Source organism: Achroia grisella, unplaced genomic scaffold (genome assembly GCF_030625045.1).
Source record: "Achroia grisella isolate CSIRO2021 unplaced genomic scaffold, CSIRO_AGI_Agris_v1 utg906, whole genome shotgun sequence".
NCBI lineage: Eukaryota > Metazoa > Arthropoda > Insecta > Lepidoptera > Pyralidae > Achroia > Achroia grisella.
In genome coordinates this window covers 2,582,125-2,600,510 of record NW_026713064.1, presented here as the reverse complement: position 1 = coordinate 2,600,510, position 18,386 = coordinate 2,582,125, and the positions used below count along the sequence as shown (strand labels likewise).

The following is an 18,386-nucleotide window of genomic DNA, read 5'->3' as shown; positions in this document are numbered from 1 at the left end:
CCTCGCGCTGCTACATTGGGATTATGCCTCCAAATGGATTATAATTCGTCACGTACCTGTAATACCTATTTATACAACAGCCACAATTTGTACAATTTAACTAGATGGAAACCAAAAAAGTTGTCAATGGGAGCGGAAAAAATGTAAAATATTTCAATGTCACATCACATTTTATATAAATTCTAGCGGGTCATAACGAAAATAGATAGCAAGGCAGGCGCGCATTCCATTTGATTGGGCATTGTTTCGTTCCTCCCGACGTTAATACAGTGTGCAGTGTATAGGACGCGAATCCAATTTTCGGACGCGAGACCTGAGCGGCGCCTATCCACTGCCCTCCATTAGTATGCAGCGCGGGGCGTAAATGTACGTGCTCGCGGAAAACGTGATGCGATGCTCGAGCAAACAAAAACACAGGCGAGCTGAAATAGGCTCATCTACGTTACGTCACTATAGTGCTCTCTCAAAAACTAGTACGTGCTATTGAAAAATTTCATTTCGTTAAGAGATAGTGGTGTAATGGTCTACACGGAGATGAAATGATAACATATTTTAATCAATCGGATATATTGTCATCTATTTTAGCACTACATACACAACTGCCAGCAAATGTTCCGAAGGCATTACATTAGTTTGCGGTACTTGCACCTGATATTCTTCTTTTTATTTAGTATAACAGATTACCACTACTAAACCTTTTTTACCCCGATAATTGAGTAATCAACTGAAGCTCCGTGGCTGACTATATCATAATCACGTTACTTTCTAATCTTTCTGACCATATTGGTCATTTTAGTTCTATAAGCATTCTATAATCTATTTCCGAGCAGAAATAAAGTTCGAATGAGTGTATAAGTATCAAAACGTGATATTATTGCAAACAAGGGTCTAAGGAGTTCGGAATCTTCGTTGGTATAATTGAAACGTCTGAGTCCCGAGTCGGAAACGCAGATAATAGAACTTATTAAATATGCCGAACCTCTCCTCTACAGTGAACGGATTGGAAAATAATATCTTCGGTAGACATTTTTCAAAGTTTACGACATGCATAGATATGCAAAATTACTTTCATTAATAGCAGTATCAAAACAATTGCAAAATACAGCACCAAAATAAACTAAGGACGTGTCAATTAAATTAATCTTAAGGAAAGCAATAGAAAAGATTTTAGATGTATTTGTATACTCATAAGGTACATATGTATATACTTAATCCTGCAATGCAAATGGCGTGTCTATAGATAATGATGACCATAGTAAACACTCATAATCAGGTGCCTGAAACTAAACAATTTTAGAAAAAAAATAATACTAGACCTGTTGTCAATCTTAAATGAATTTATTCTTTCTTTAGAATACAAACACTGTGGTTTCCGAGTTTAAGAAAGAATGACGTACGATAACATCGGTGAGCTAGATTGAAATTTAAAAAGGGTAAGCCACTCAAAATGACTGAGTGAAGAGAACGATAACTTTCGTAATACTTGAAATTTAACACCAGACTTTAAACCAATTCAACTTTCAAGATTTCGTTGATAAGAAAAGTATACTTATAATATTTGTACAGAACTTTCAAACCACCCTTTTTACGTAGTATTTAAAATTATGTGCTTTACGTATGCACTAAATTTTACGTAAATTATATATATGAATATACTGAATATATGAATATTACGCTGGGGATTTTAAAAAATTGTTTATGTAGAGCTATTGTCACAAATAACAATATTACAATTAGGTCAGCCATATTACTATAACAAAGGAGAGCTATATAAATATAAATTCAATTATATTTTAGACGTTGCACTATTTAATTGGAAATTTCTCCAATTGAGTTTGTATTTATATTGTAGATCTTTACATGTCAAAGGCACATATTGATATAAGACGTTGACAATTTCTTGGCTGACTAGAATGTGTAATACCTAAAAACGTCGACAAACGTGTTTTTTCTAGCCTTGTACTAACTAACACTGTCACCAATTGTTAAGTACCAAGTAAGTGTAAAGGATATTCTATATACGTATGTACATATAGAAATTTACAAAAGCTACCTTTACACGTACACTCACGCACACATCGCCTTTTACGTAAGACAGAAGTGTTTATGTAAAGATAGACAAGGGGAACGAGAAAGAAAGCTCGGACGCCGCCTTTTCTTATTATTACTGCTAAATGGTCCGACATCAGAGCATAGAGCAAAGTAGTCCTAGTTACAGATTTATTGATAATTTATACATTTAATAAGTGTCTACGAAAAATAAAAGCATACATGAATCACACGAGTTATAGCTAACGTAAAAGTGAATAAAAAATAGATACAAACACGATTTCACGCGCGCGCTTTCCAACCATAAATCGGGCGAGACCCTGATCGGGCGTAAAAGAACGTGTCATTCAAAGGCAGGTATGGTAAGTACACCTTCGTACACAAGCATAAGTTAGATGCATGTTAATTTACTATTAAACTAGGGACTGCAATTTCGCAAATATATTAGAGAAGCAATAAAAACTTGAACATACGACTTTACATTCGAACTCGCCTCCATAGTTGATCTCGGGAACTCAAAGACAAAGGTCACACAATCACAAGTTGCTACGAACACGTAGTTAGGTAAGCCAGTACAGTACATGTACAACAATATGTGGTTGGATTTGAAAGTTGTCTGAATCAGTACGACGGCGGTACCGCAGCGATATTAATCAGACGATATGCAATGCGGGCACACACGTGCTCAACTTCAAGATTAGAATTTGTGCTGGCTCGTAACAATAATTGAGTCAGACGAACTGCAATTTGTACTAGTGTACAGAAACTAGATGAATTCTATGGTTATAAATCATGCTAGTTTTGTTGTTGGTAAAAACAAAGTTTAGTAATAAAGCGTAGGTTGATATGCTCTTCATCAACTCTGTAACATTAGTAGTGATAGTGTTGCATGTGTATTATTTTTTTAACACTTTTGCTTGTACTAACTGGTCTGCTCTGATAACTATGACTAAATTATTTTGTTACTCAAGTAACTATTTATTTTCTTACGTCATATTTGACAGTTTATAATGTCTTAGAAATGCAATGCTGATCAACAACGTTTCTTATTCCATCTTCTTGTAAATAGACTGTACTAATGAAGAAAAATATGACTATTAAAAAATATTAAGTATATTTGAACAAAGACCATTTCTATATGTAAGTATAAAAGAAACTGGATATTTTTTATTTATGTTATAAAACGTCAAACTAAAACAAAAGTTTCCTTATAAGCATTGATTTTTTAAAATAAGTATGTATGTCTTTGGAGCTATTTAATAGGAGTTTGAGGCATTTATCACTATGCAGAAAGTCGTAAATAATAATAGTTACAGTTATCTTTGGAATCCTATATTTATCGGATATGCGAAACCAGTAGTATTTTTATATTGTAATAATTCAAATTGTTCAATTTAACAACAACAAACAAAATATTTATTAAGAAAAAGTTGCAAAAGGTATAAAGGTAAGGTATATTTAATATTAGAGAACTTAAAACACAAAGGCTGTGGCTGTCAATTTACGAGCTCCACTCATTTGTTCCGCATTTCAATTGGAAATAATTTTATACAAAATTAGTCTTCATCTAAAGAAGAAATGAGAAATAATATTGACATTATGCATCGTACTAAAACAAATTGGTATTCCTATTTCCTTTGAAGAATTTTATTATCTTCGTAATACGTTTCTGCTTTAATCAGATTGTAATATTAAAAATTCTCAGAACAATTTTCAGTCAATAATGTAACCCTATTTATTCAATATAATTTAAATTGATTCAATTTTTTTTACTAAATAAAACATTGTAACATCAAAATTGTCCAGGGTACGCAGGCAGGGTTCACAAAAATAAAGTAAAACAACCTCAATAAATTTAAAAATATCAATCATATTAGAACATATTGATATTTTTTGTGTTAATCATAAAAAATATTGCAACATATTATGGTTGTATAATTTTATTGTCATTTTATTTCTTTACATGGTAATAATGTAACAAGATAAACTGACATTATTCATTACTATATCCGAGTTAAATCGGAGACCTAGTTTTTATACACTATTCAATCGTCTAGCGGTTCAGTACACGTTTGATGGTCGCGGGTTCGATTCCTCGCTCGTTGCAAATATTGTCTGTTTGCTCACTATTTATATTGTGTTATTGATAAAAAAATGTGTTTAAGTATTTCAATCAGTTGTCTAGTACCCATAACACGATTTTGTGTTATGGGTACCTTAGCTTGGGACTACATGGTACTGTGTGATTTGTCCAAGGTTATAATTCTTATTTGTTTAAGATTACAAGATAACAAATATTAATTAGGCTATTGCTTCGCGTTTAATATATTGTTCACTAGAGTTTTGACGTTAGAAAGTTTTTTTGGGAAAATTACATTATAACTTATAGTTACAATCTTGACTAGATCGAGGTAAGTAACCGAAGAAGTTCAGTAAATTTTGCTTATGAAACTTCAACCAATATTCATCCGCTGTACTAGAGAATTAGTAGAAATCCAATACCAATAATAAATTGCTAATTTCACAACTCGATCCCCTTGTTAGTAGCTAAGAGCTCGGCCTTTATCTGTTGCTATTGTTTTGTTTACCGAGTAAAAACAGAAGCCGATTGTTTATATTGAATGAAAATGGCTCCGGAGTTACTTACAAGAGTAGCCAGAGCTGAATAACAAAAATTAAGTTAGCGATACCTTCACTAATGGAAGTCCTTCGTTAAAATAAATGGTTGTTTCTTTTAGGTTAAGTAGTAATTTTTATTATTAACAATTTTAAAACATTTATACAACTCTAATGTCATCACATAAAATATCTACCCCATAAGCCACCAAGCGTAAAGAAACTCCATATAAAAGGTGTTAGAAAATTGTCCACATTCCCTGTTACTGCTACAGGGTATAGAGTTATATATTATAATAATAAAGGAATTGTAAGTCTCGGTTCCATAAAGTCATTAAAAATATGTGTTATATATAGGCTTTAAAACTCCTTAATTCCTTATAAATAGGTTTTTATTTGGTCGACTACTATGACAGTTGATAGATTCATCAAAATAGGTACCAAGAACACTACCTTATTTTTGAAAGACTAATTTAACGGAATATTTGTATTTATTAAGGAGATTATTTATATGCAAAAAAAACGAAAGACATTGGAAACACGAAATTCCATCATTATCATAATATATATATGTATGTAATATGTCCCATAGAAGTAAATGCATATAATTTGGTGGTGACACCCAATATACCAATTAATTGGGCTTTTAACCTAGATATTGCATGTTAATTAAATTACAATTAATATTGCCCTTTATATGTTTCTATAAAATAAAATATAATAAAATCCTATAGTAATATACTGTACGGAACTCTTACGACGAACGTAATAAAGAAAATATTATAAGCAGGAAACTTATTATGGTTCACATCTTCCGTAGAGGAGCGGAAGTACACATTAAGGATCCGCACTACACGCAGAGAAGATGATAAATATTTTCGTTACGTTACGTTGTTATTGTTTTCATAATTATTAGGTTTAGTTTAATGCCAAATAAGCATACTGCCCACATGATGATAAGTGGCAACAGTATCACAGATATTATTACTTCATTCACATCAGTTACTTCTATGGCACAAGTCTTGCTTTTCCATTTTGGAATAGTGAGATATCATAACTACATACCCAATCATTTCTTACCCAATTATCTTTAAATGAAATACAGTCAAAAAGCAAACTGCTTAGCGGCTGAAATGGGTGAGAAAAAATTAATATTCTTTTACAAAGTTTGCCTCCGTAAAAATAGCTTTATTATCAACTGCTTTTTTTCTGAGAGGAAGTGATAGGATTGCCTCCTACCCCATTAGAGTCAAATATATCGAAAAAGTGGCCATGTCAATTGTTGTATTCATCATAGTGTCGACAATTGACTACGTCTCCAACTACTCGTATTTCAGGGATAATTGTCATAAGGTATATATTACTAAATATAGACTGCTATATTACTATATTTAATATTAGTTGCAACTCATAAATGAAAAGAGGGATGTGAAAAGTAAATCCCGCAATGTACATAAAAATATATGGCAGCACTAGCAGACTGCCATGTGCATATTTATCTCAGACGGTAGTATATGTTAAAGGATATGAAATACATATCGTTAGTGATAGAAAACTAACATCTTGTGAGTCGCAAAGGTCTCTTGTGTGTACGTATTAAAATACAGAATTTATTTCCAAACAATCATTCTGAAAGGCTCTCGTTTACCTACGGTATATTTTAATAATGGCAATCAATATGCTGCTCTATGTGATGGTAAGTGGTAATCGTCATCTATATACCTATACCTTGGACATTAAGTCATCATGTAACACCCTTGAGAGCTCTGTGGAGTACCTCATGCGTTGCCATTCCGGAAAACTAAGGTGGCATATCTATACAGTTGGCATACCTCACCCTACAAACTCGATACAGTTCACACCACGAGCTGCTAGGCGACTGAAATAATAGATATGGTATATTTTTACACAAGGCTCCTATGTACTACGTAACCGTATGTTACGGAAGCCAGGCGAAGTTGGCGATGGCCAGTTACAACAAAATGTGATTACATATCAATTACTATGTTTACGTACATATGGAATCGCTGTGCGAAATCTGTAATAGAACTAACACGAGTGGAAATATAACCAGGTCAGAAGTAACATGGGCAGCACGGGCGTTACTGGAGTGGGCGGCGGTGGCGTCTGTGAGGCGCAACAGGCGCCCCGCCCCGCGCAACAGGCGCCGCACCCGACTTGTTGAATCGACCGACCTACTAACGTTACCATGAAGACGCCAAACGAAAAATAGCCCAACGGGACGGGTGTAACGCACTTACGAGACAGGATATGGCGGCGAGATATTGACGGTACCGAGGAAACCTGAATTCATTATAATTTGTTGACAGACATAATTATAACTACTTCTAATTGGAATTAGGAATATTTTCTTACGCAATATTTAAGGACTTTTATTAAATATCAGATAACCTAATTACAACTATAGTAGTAATTATAACATAAGAAATGATTAGCCTCATTTTTATTACAAATAATATGGTTTATAAACCTAACATTCATTCACTTACTCACACACTTATTATAATAAGTCTTATTTGGTCTAAATCACTGAAGCAGACTGTATGGTATACATAAGATATCCACTTTAATCCTTAAAAAAAAGTATACCATCTGTTAGTGTAGTAAGACACTTTCTAATTAACTATTTGCATTTAGTCAAAGATTCTTCTACGCAGTCCCCACCTGTTTTTTATATAACAGCAAAGAGTTACTTTGTCTTGTAACAAAATCTAACTTACATACGTTATAATAACGTTATAACTCTAATCTTACTTCGCACATCAATCTTCTTTGAAATATATAATGTAAACTAACACAATAATAACACTATTAAAACAAATGCCATACACACAAGTAAATTTATAAAACTCCAACTCTAAATTTAAATCGTTTCTCATTATTACAGTCAATGTTTTTGGTACCTACTGTAATGAAATACGAAACATACATATATATAAAATATTACGCCACAATTGTTATCTTAGAGACATTGTCAATTATCAAAATCATGGTAAAAATGATAAATCGGATGCATGCATTTTGATGGGTATATTAAAATATATTTCAGTGGGCGAACCTACCCCCGCGGCGTCCATTACTTACTCCATAGGTTAATTTTTCTGTGTTTTAGATATGAAAATGCACATCGTCGATAAACCACTAATCCACTACGCCCCTACTATTACGAAATCACTAACCATAATATTATGGGTAAATTGGATTTCTCATTAGTAGTATATTAACAAAACACTTACCGACAAGTGCCAATATAACTGTAAGCAGCGGCGCAGCGGGAAATGAAACTGTTACGTTGAATTCCAACATTTGCAGCAAATCGACTGAAACAATAAAGCCAATTAGTGCTAAATTCTTAGCGTATAATTGAACTACCAGTAGTTCATGGAAATATTGCCCTGGGCAATGTCGCTCTTGGTTACAACAGCTACTGTATACAAATCATGTTATGATTCCTTTAGTATAAACTCAGTTGATGAAATAATTAGTGCGATAATTATGTGGCCACAGAGCTTTATACTTATTAAAGTCAATATATACATTACTACTGAGAAAATGAACTATTACGACTATGTATGTGGGTAAGAAAGTATATTAACAAATATTTCTGAGTAGTTACTCCACTTAATTAATTTTTGAAGGTAATTACAATGGCAAAGAAGTTGGCGACCCACCTGATGATAAATGCAAATCCTTGCCCATATACATAGATCAGAACCACGTTCATCACGTTATGATGTAATGCCCATGGTACTACTCATGTGTTAGCATACCGAAGTAAGTACACAGGCAGATATTTCTACAAATTCTTGATCAAATTTTATTTATGGGATTGACGCAGGAGACCTAATTATTTTTAAGTTCTACTATAACATTGCAGTTAGTCTTTACGTTGTGCATGTTTCCAAGCTCTAGCTATTACCATATCCACTGTATATTGTATAAACAAACTGGAGAAAAGTCGAGTAGAAACACTGGGCCGGCATGGTACAGACATGCAATAAACTCACACGTCTACACCACGCCGGCCAGTATTAAAAGCGCACCGATTTCAATAACAAATACAAAAAAAAATATTGGATAGCTGGATATTCTAAATCTTTGGTCATGTAGCGGTTTAGCACAGTGCTTTGCATCCAATGATCGCATGTTCGACTTCTCGCAGGGTGTAGACATTTGTATTCATGAGAATTATTGTTTGTATCTGTCTAAGTGTTTCGATATCTATTATGTATATATGTACATATTTACAAACAAAAATTGAATTTAATTAGTTTGCTATTACCTATTATATGACATATTGAATAATGGGTAGCAGATTTGCTATTACCCATTATTCAAGCTCTCCTAAGCAGAAGTTGAACTAGTGTTGTTTGTGTTGAAGATCTAGTCCCAAATTAGATGACTCTTGTGGATTGTTCAGTTATTATTATTTTTTCATACATAATATTTATTCAATATGACCGATACAATGCAATATAGATATAAATACTTGTAAAACATATAGCTAGCAATAAATAAAATTCAATAAAAGACTAGATACCTATATGTAATAGAAGTGAGTATATGCCCTTAGAATAGATTCAAGATAACTGTTATGATGAGTATGGAGTAAACAGTGCAGCTTGGTGCGCTATAAGCCGCTGTTATACCGTCCCCCGGAGGATGCGCGCGCGGCGACACACCACGTTAACGCGATCAAACGGCTGCGGTATGAATTTTTCATGTGCCACGAGAAGTAATGGTGTCGCCCGAGACGGCGGATCATTCTTTACAAGCAGACAGCGAAAACCTTTAAAAATATATACTCTGTCTATTGTTACGTATACGCGAAGTTCTGGTTTCGAAATTGATCGCTATTTGTTGGAGTTTACTGGTGACTACAGATTTTGAATTTGGTAACCCCTTATAAGCCTGTTCAAGTTATACCAGCAATCCATATCTTTTTTCTAGATACATGCTTAATTATTATTATTACTATTTGTTATTTGTTTGGAGATTATTCGTGCTGGTTATTTTATAATATTTAAAAGGACTGCTCTGCTATGACCGATATAAGACCTAGTTTGTTTAAACAAATGTCTATATATTTAACTAGCTACTCGCCCCGGCTTCGCACGTGTGTACATGTATTATATATATAAACATTCCTCTTGAATCACTCTATCTATTAAAAACACGATTCAAAATCAGTTGCGTAGTTTTAAAGATTTAAAAGCATACATAGGGACACACAGCGTAGTGTATTTTACTGTTGTGAATTCATACTATTTGGTAGTTTGTATTCACAAAAAAATGAAGATTGAAGAATACTATCATCCATTTCAGGACAATAGGTCATTCGAAATGGCAATTCATGAGTGGTATCAAAGACATCATGTATTTACGCTATGGTTACTTACTACTTACCATCAGGTAGGTCGTCAGCTTGTTTGTCATTTCAATTAATAGTTGGATATTTTGCGTTAAAGAATATGTTTAAAAGACCAACGGAGACACAGGCAAGTTTCTTACTCATTCTTCTCGGCTGAATCTGCGTACTAAATGCAAAATTTAAAATAACTATGCAGACGTCCTTACGTTAAATTTATTTGAACAAAGATTATTGATATTGCTATAACTTGTAAAGATGCGGAATAAATATAACCCGTAACAAATGTCTTTTATACAACAAACTAAACGGGTAAGTTTAAGCCCGAAAAAAGAGACAAATAAAAAGAAACAGGATATACTAACCCGCTTCAGTTTCGGCGAGAATACGAGTATATGCGTAATAAGATAAAGGTTTTATCGTCTTTTCGTTAGCATAGTTCACGTGTGTTCTCTGTACGTCGGAGCTTTGTGGACGGTTGTTTGCTTAACGTAGGATAATCTCGGCATGTATACATACTGTATCGAATATAGGCGACCTTAGTTTTCGCAACGTATCTTTTGATGTTATGTAACTGAATACGTCGATTTAAGCATCAGATTCGAATTAAATATTCAAAACAAATATATGCTATGTTCCAAATATGAATACATTACTTTAATATACGAAATGAACAATATTTTATAGATATATATTTATTTAAACACAAGGACATATTGTCATTGACAAAGTTTTGTATTTTAAGTGAAAAATTGTAAATTGTATCGTCATCGTTCATCGTTCATCATGTGAAATTAATCTCGCCGCCACTTCCCCATTCCCGCTTCGCACTTTCTACGATTTACTGCTTCCTGGAATCATATTACCGTGAAGTATTGGTAGCAAAAGCGTACGCCGATATTAAAAATTATACAATACAGATTCCCCAGCAACTATTTCCACATGTCTATTTTTGTTTACATGTATAAAAATGAAATGAAAAATATAATAAAATCACTGATACTTGTAATGGTTCGTTTTCATGGAAACAGTGAAGGTATTACTCGAATGCTGAATAAATCGCTCTTGATAGCTTGATACTTCACGTTATATATAACGGTGGGCGTACAATATTAAACCGTACTTGAAACAAGTATCCACTCCTTGTTTTCAGGCGGAGAGCGAATAGGCGCCTACAGCTGCTTACCTTAATTAGGTGGAAACAGGAGATGTAATAGGAAAAACGAGCTCCAAGTGTTTTGTTTCACTAACCAATTGAGTTCTTCATTTTAATTCTACTATATTTTAATGATTCAGACGTACTCGCATAATAAAATTTTACTATCTTATAGATAATACAAAATCATACTATTCTACAAATATTTTATCAATATTTTAAATACCTAAAAAATATACCTTCACAAATGTTGTCCTAGATGGGATAATGAAATACATATATAAATAAAATTGTGAACTGTCGATGTTAGAAAACTACAATAAAAAATCTCTGGATGGATATGACGGATATTGGAAGTTCTCCCTGACTAACCTATTATATGTTGTCTAAGCATAGTCAGGAGTCAGAGGTACTAAAACGCATGATAATACAAAATACAATGTATAGAGTATTGGCTACCTATATCCATTGCAATCTCTGAAAAGCAAAATGTCAAAAATTACATCATAGTCCTTACACATTACAAATCAACAGTTATACTACATACTACATGCAATATAACATGACGTAAAGCGCTTTTATAGAGACTGGATACAACGAAATCTACATGCTACCATAAACTCACTCCCCGTAGACTTAACTACATCCACTGACAATGTAACTGAACTTAAATTCTACACTACATTTATTTTCTTCTACAAACAATATATGTTATAAAACAGAAATAAATGTAATAAATTTTATTTAATTATATAGTTCCCACATAACTTTCAATTGTGAAACTTCTATGAAAATTTTCATACACTATTTTGTCATTTAGGGGTTCAATTAGTGAACCAAATAAAATATAGGTGGATTATTATTTTTATTAATTCTCTATTTCAGCTGTTTATAAAAGATTTATCTGTAAATATATATTTCTACATTGTATTAAGAGTCCAAATGCAAAAAATTATGGTGTCCTAATTCGAAAATAAAAGAAAATATTATAATTTTTCAACTTCAACTTTAACGTCGTGGAGATACAAAAAAACCGAAAAGCTCTTATTATAGAATATTGAGTTCCAAATAAAAATGACCCCTCATATTCTAACATCACGATAACACATACAATATATTCTTCTGAAAAAATAAAAAGTAAATTTTCACTACTTATTAAGGCTGTGTGCATACAATATGAATAATGTTTATAAATATATTTACTTCTTTATAGTGAAGATACAGAAAAAAACCTCATAACTTTTCGTCGAATTGGGAGTCAAACAACAATTGGGGCGACAGAACGATAGATTTTATTGGCGTCATCACATCATTTATATCTGCTTATTTTCCTTCTCGTTTGATATCCCTAATACCCCATCGGTATGGAAAATTACTCTCAATTTTAAGAGCGAAATAATTGGACAAATTACTCCGTAAATCGCCTTATACAACGAAAAATTTGCAAATTAGATACTTAAAGGATTTTCGAAACCTACGCGAATTTCAATATTATTCGCAAGAAAATCAAAATATTCAAAATCACTTCAAAGAAATAATATTATTTTTTATTTGAAAAAAAGACTGATCTGATCTGATACACGTGTTTGATATTAACGAGATGCTACTTATTAACATTATTATTGATAATAACCCAATTGCAAATTAACAAAATATAATTTATATTTCAAAAGGAACAATGGACATCATATTATATAAGTATCTACTGAACACGACATATTCATTGTTATATTTTAAAAAAGAGTTTATTAATAAATTGCTAACTTTGTATTTTAGAAGATACATCCAAGAATCGAAGTGTTTCTCCAATTTGCATAACACTAACATTTGTTTCGAGAATAATGCGTAAGTACAGCTGTATTACTCTAAGCACTATACCAAGTATTCATACGAATTTCCAATTAATTGTTATTAAAAATCTTTGTTTATCAAAAATATTGTACCCATACAATCTGTACATAAGATCAAGATGAATGCATTTGCATGAGTGTGTATTAGTATAGGATTTCTTTAATTAATACAAGAAAACTAATACTAATTCTTTGTTTATATATGTTTATATTTATGTATTATTGTAAATGTAATAGTATAAATATTATTATATCATTTTTTATGCCTTGATTTTTTTTTTGTTATGATTATTTTTGCACCGTCAACAATTTTTCTCTCTACTGCCTATGGTTGACTGGTAGAAAATATCGCATGGGGTTAAGTCCGCCAAATGTACTGTTACTTTTGTAATGTGTACATTAAAGTTATATAAATAAATAAAATAAATACTCAAGAAGATAGATGGTGAAGGTATATCTGATATAAGAATAGCAATCTTACACTTCAGATAATAAAATATGCACCTAAATATGTAACCAAAATGGCATTATATAAAAGACCAACTGGTTATATCTCTACTAAATTATGATTTCAGCTGCGATGCATACAAAGGCTTTGACAGAATTTCTAGAACATGCCATTTTCTCAATATGTAACGTACTGTTACCTCCACTGCATACCTACATATATGTAGAATATAGAATATTAAAACCGGCAGTTGTAGCTTTATAAGGGCTTGTTGTGAGCTCGCGGAGCAATTTGCTCGCCGAAGCACAGAGAAGCCGTGCAATCTAACCGAAGTAACTAGAACGCTTGAAATATCAATACTAAGCGACATTTACATATTACAGGTTTATTATATACCTGTATACATATAGTTTAGTCATTTCTTGTAATATAAAAAAATGCGGAAAAGAAAGGACGGTAAATTGCATTCACATCAAAGAAACTAAAATTGATAACCGTGATTGGGACGCGGTTTAACAGACAGTTTCAAGTTCAATTTCTTAATATAAAATTTTATATACATTCATATCTGAGATCGCGTCTATATAATAAACACAAAAACATTTCATTTTAGTATGCATATTAGTTGTTTACTAAACATACATACATTTATTTTTAGCTTCAGACAAGGTGACACTTTATTTCGCCAGGGGTCGGCCAATACTTATTTATGATAAAAATACTCCATTCTAATAATCTCCTTTCTATTTTATTTAGTTTTATGTAAAAAAATTGCCACTCATTAAAAGAAGATAATTTATTATTTGTTGCCTCGGCATAATCTTTAAATAAGGTTGTTTTCCTTGCCATCCATTAGCAAAAGAAGGCTAAAAGAAAATGTTTAAGCTTTGAGAATTACAAACATCTAAATACCCGAAGATTGGTAAAAAAATTATAAAAATAATACCGTGAAACTCCTTTGTTGAACACTTAATTATCCTTTTCGGGAGCGGTAAGTTAATTCCGATATTTAATTATGCAAATGTTCAAGCCTTTTTTCGCTGGTATTCAATGAAACCTCTTAGTATTAATTAAGGTAAGTGAGTCGAAGAGGTAACTTTCGATGGCATTTTGTAAGAAATTGAATCTTGCCAACGATGGTTACAATTTTTTGATGCAAAAAGATTAAAATAAAATACATTCTTAAAACGTCATCTTGTTCCGTTAAAATTCCTAATCTTTAAAAAATTAAGAATAAAGAAACAAAGCTTTCTATATAAAATTATTTTTCATTACAATTTAATCTATTATATGGCATGTAATAGGGCGTCAGCGATGTACTCGGTAATGTATGCTCGTATATATATATATATATATACCTATATCAATAATAAAAAATATGAAATCAGTCGAAACTATTATAAATAAACAAAATTAAATAAATAAATGTTCTGATTAAAAGGAAATATTGAGATTCAAATAAAGTTATAACAGAATAACGTTATAAAGACTCCACTGCCCAGCAGTGAGTATTATGGAGTCATATATTATAGAAACCCACTATGGGTTTCTATGATATATGACTCCATAATACTGTATTCGGGCCACGAAAAAAACTATTTCAATCGATTATTAAGCATAACTCAAAAACTACTGATCAGATCTTGATAAAATTTATATAGGACCATACAAGAAGAACCAACTTTCAAATAGAAAAAGATTATCTGAATCTGGTGATGTAAGAAACGAAAAGAATTTAATTGTGAATCTCCTCCTTTTTTGAAGTCGGTTGACCACTCTGTACCGCCATAAATACTATTTGTTTAGCCAGTCAAAAATATAATTAGCACATTCAATTAAATTAACAGAGCGAATGAACCTCCGGGATTCGGCGGTTGCATACCGCATAGTGCGGTCCTTTTGTGCAAACAAAACGATGGACAACGCCCGTAATTATTATAAAATGTTGTATAAATGCTGACCATACAACAATTCTATCAGTCCTTTGTTCTGCACAATTGAGTAGATAAAACTTTTATTCGAATAAACTCAATTTAAAGCACTTTTTTTAAATGGTATTTTTTGTAATTCCACTATCCGATTCGGAAAGCAGATGCAGCCGATAATTTATGTTATCGGCTGCATCTGCTTTCGGATATCTGCTTTGCATCTATAATCGTTCTCGACTATTATGCATAGATTGCCACCTTAAACTATACTTAGTTTTTTTATACTACGTAGGTAACCAAACATACGACCTATCTGATAATAAACGGTTACCCTTACGGTTTTACACTGAAAGAGATGATCATCATTGGTTACCACATATTTTCAAAACTATATTAATGAAAACTTCAGACATATTTAATACATAGATTTCACTCATATATAAAATAGTATATTTCAAAAATAAAATATAAAGGTATATAAACAGATGGTACCTAGATACACATATGTACAGAACAAAGACAAAATCCACAATTTGTAGAGGTATATTTGCTGTCTAGAATTTACACAAAAATCCTTTGAGCTACTTACAGTTCAGTAATGGTTCCAAACATACATTGTTTCATAGACTAGGGTTGTCATTATCACAATATTTTTGTTAAACTTTTTTTTTCATATTGTAAGAAAGTTCAAATATGATAAAAAGTTAAAATAAAAAGGTTTTTACTTAACTAACATATGCAAGAACAAGTCCAATATTCATAATTTAACAAGCGTGTCTGACAAGTATACTCGATAACTATAAATTTACATCAACCTTGGTTACTGTAGACTGTATACTTTATTAAACACTTGGAGCGACCGAGGATGACTGTCGTCCAGTCGTCTGTGTGAGAACCTTTGCCTCACCTATATCTGTTTTACAAGTTCTGTTGCAATACGAAGGGTGAATATGGCAGTGAAATTACCGTGTACGTGTGTGAAATTATGATGATGATCATTATATTACGTGTAGACATAAAAAAATATTTGTGATATGTGTGGTATATGCGACGGAAAAAACGGACAGCTCGTCAAGCAGTCATTTACGGAGTACATACAGTACTGACCAATTGTATTGGTCACTTGTGGAGGACCTCTTCAGTACATACGGATGGCATCCCTCAATAAGATACTAGGTAAGATTATTTCAACTTTCTTGTTGGTGAACACAAGAGTCCTAGTTCCTTTACGTGTTTGTAGAATACAACGGTTGTTTGCGGATTATACGTCCATTGTGGTATAGAATTCAATGGTTTTCAATGCGACGTGTGAGTAATGTATCACAGATCTGTCTTACAAAGGTAGTCTTTGTGAAGCGATATCTGAAAGATGTGCTAGGTTATGCACATGTCGACCATAAAGAGATTTTAAATTTTCATTTAATATATTTTTCTACTATGTATTACATTCAATAAGACTATATCTGTATTTATATTGAATAAAACTAATAATTTCATTCATTTTTATTTTCTGCAATTTGTTTTCCGTTTTATGATAGCCGATAACTAATTTTGCCTTATTAAACAGATAACCTTTGAACACAAAAGATGCTAATAAAGGCACTGTGAAGAAACCCACATTTTGAAAGATATGGATAGCAAGCAAGTTTTATTAATTAACCTTTTTTGTACTATTTACATTACTGACGTATCATGTATAACAAAATTATCATTGTTCTAATAAACGTTGCTAACTGTTTCCAAGCAAAGCTTATTTTACATCATATCATAAAAATGCTACATAGTGACAGTGTAATAATAGAAATGTCACATCAAAACTAAAAGCGCCCGACGGCAATTACCAACTGTAGATATTTTCTCTTACGATGTATTCTGGTAAAGTAGATGAATGGTTAACGTTCATTAGAACATTTGAATGAGTCAAGTCAATTTGATTGATACAAGCTGGTAATTTAAGTGATTACCGCCACTCATAAGTACCCGCAACACCTAGGAGAATGCAAATGCGTTGCCGTGTAAGAAGAAATAAGAAGAAGGTGAAGGTTTCAATATCGTATAATCCAAAATACCCTTACTAGAAGATGATTCCACAATGAGGTTGTGCGTGGCAAAAAGTTTCTAGAAAAACGCACGGTGGTGATCTGAATGAAATTATCAAGCACATATGTAAGTATGGAAAATATTCAAACGATATTATATTACATCACATATACACATCTCATAATGAAATTTTCATACAACAGGCAATTTCTCAGAAACTAGTTCATAGACAGACTTAAAAGTATAATATGCTTCCTAATCAATACGTACTGAAAATGATTTTGAAACTAACTAGGGCCGTCACCAAATTTCAGAGATTATCTAGGAACTATGTCATATAACTAGTTACATTCAATGCATCTTTGATAGATATAGTAGTGATAATTCTTTCACTCAATTTGATTTAGAATTAGTAAATCTGTGTCTTATCTATGTGTGTAATCAGGTGCATCCACAAATCTATATCAATGTCCTGGGATTACATTACATAAAGCATTTATATATTTCCGTATGAATTATTAGTACAATAAGGAGAAATACAACTGTAGTCGGACCTATCAACAATCACAACGTAGGATTACGTAGAATTTTCCGATCCTTTAGCTGTTTGAAGCTGTTTGTATGTAGGTAGGTACATTTTTGAGCCATCGCAAAGTAGGTAAGGATGAGTCGTCATAGAGACCAACTGGATCCATTGAACAGATTTACCCTTATCCGATATTGTGAGTTGAATAGTTTATTCTGCAAACTCAAGAGCCCCTTTAGATATAAATCTTATTTTATTCATAGGGTTCCTTTCAAATACGTATAATAAGAATTGTAACAGATAATTTTAGTTTAATTCTATTTTTCCCATCTTTTTGCAATTGAATGGATTTACTACGATACAGTCCCATATTCCTATGTATAT

At 32.2% G+C, this 18,386-nt stretch overlaps 1 protein-coding gene across 1 annotated transcript in view; it reads right to left on the bottom strand.

Annotated features, from left to right (window-relative positions):
* The window catches only part of LOC131853749 (membralin), a 107,746-nt gene that overhangs the window by 71,460 nt on the left and 17,900 nt on the right, over nt 1–18,386 (bottom strand). The window contains exon 8 of the mRNA XM_059204774.1: nt 7,923–8,006. Within this exon, the coding sequence (XP_059060757.1) occupies nt 7,923–8,006 (84 nt within the window). The remainder of the gene's footprint in view (nt 1–7,922; nt 8,007–18,386) is intronic.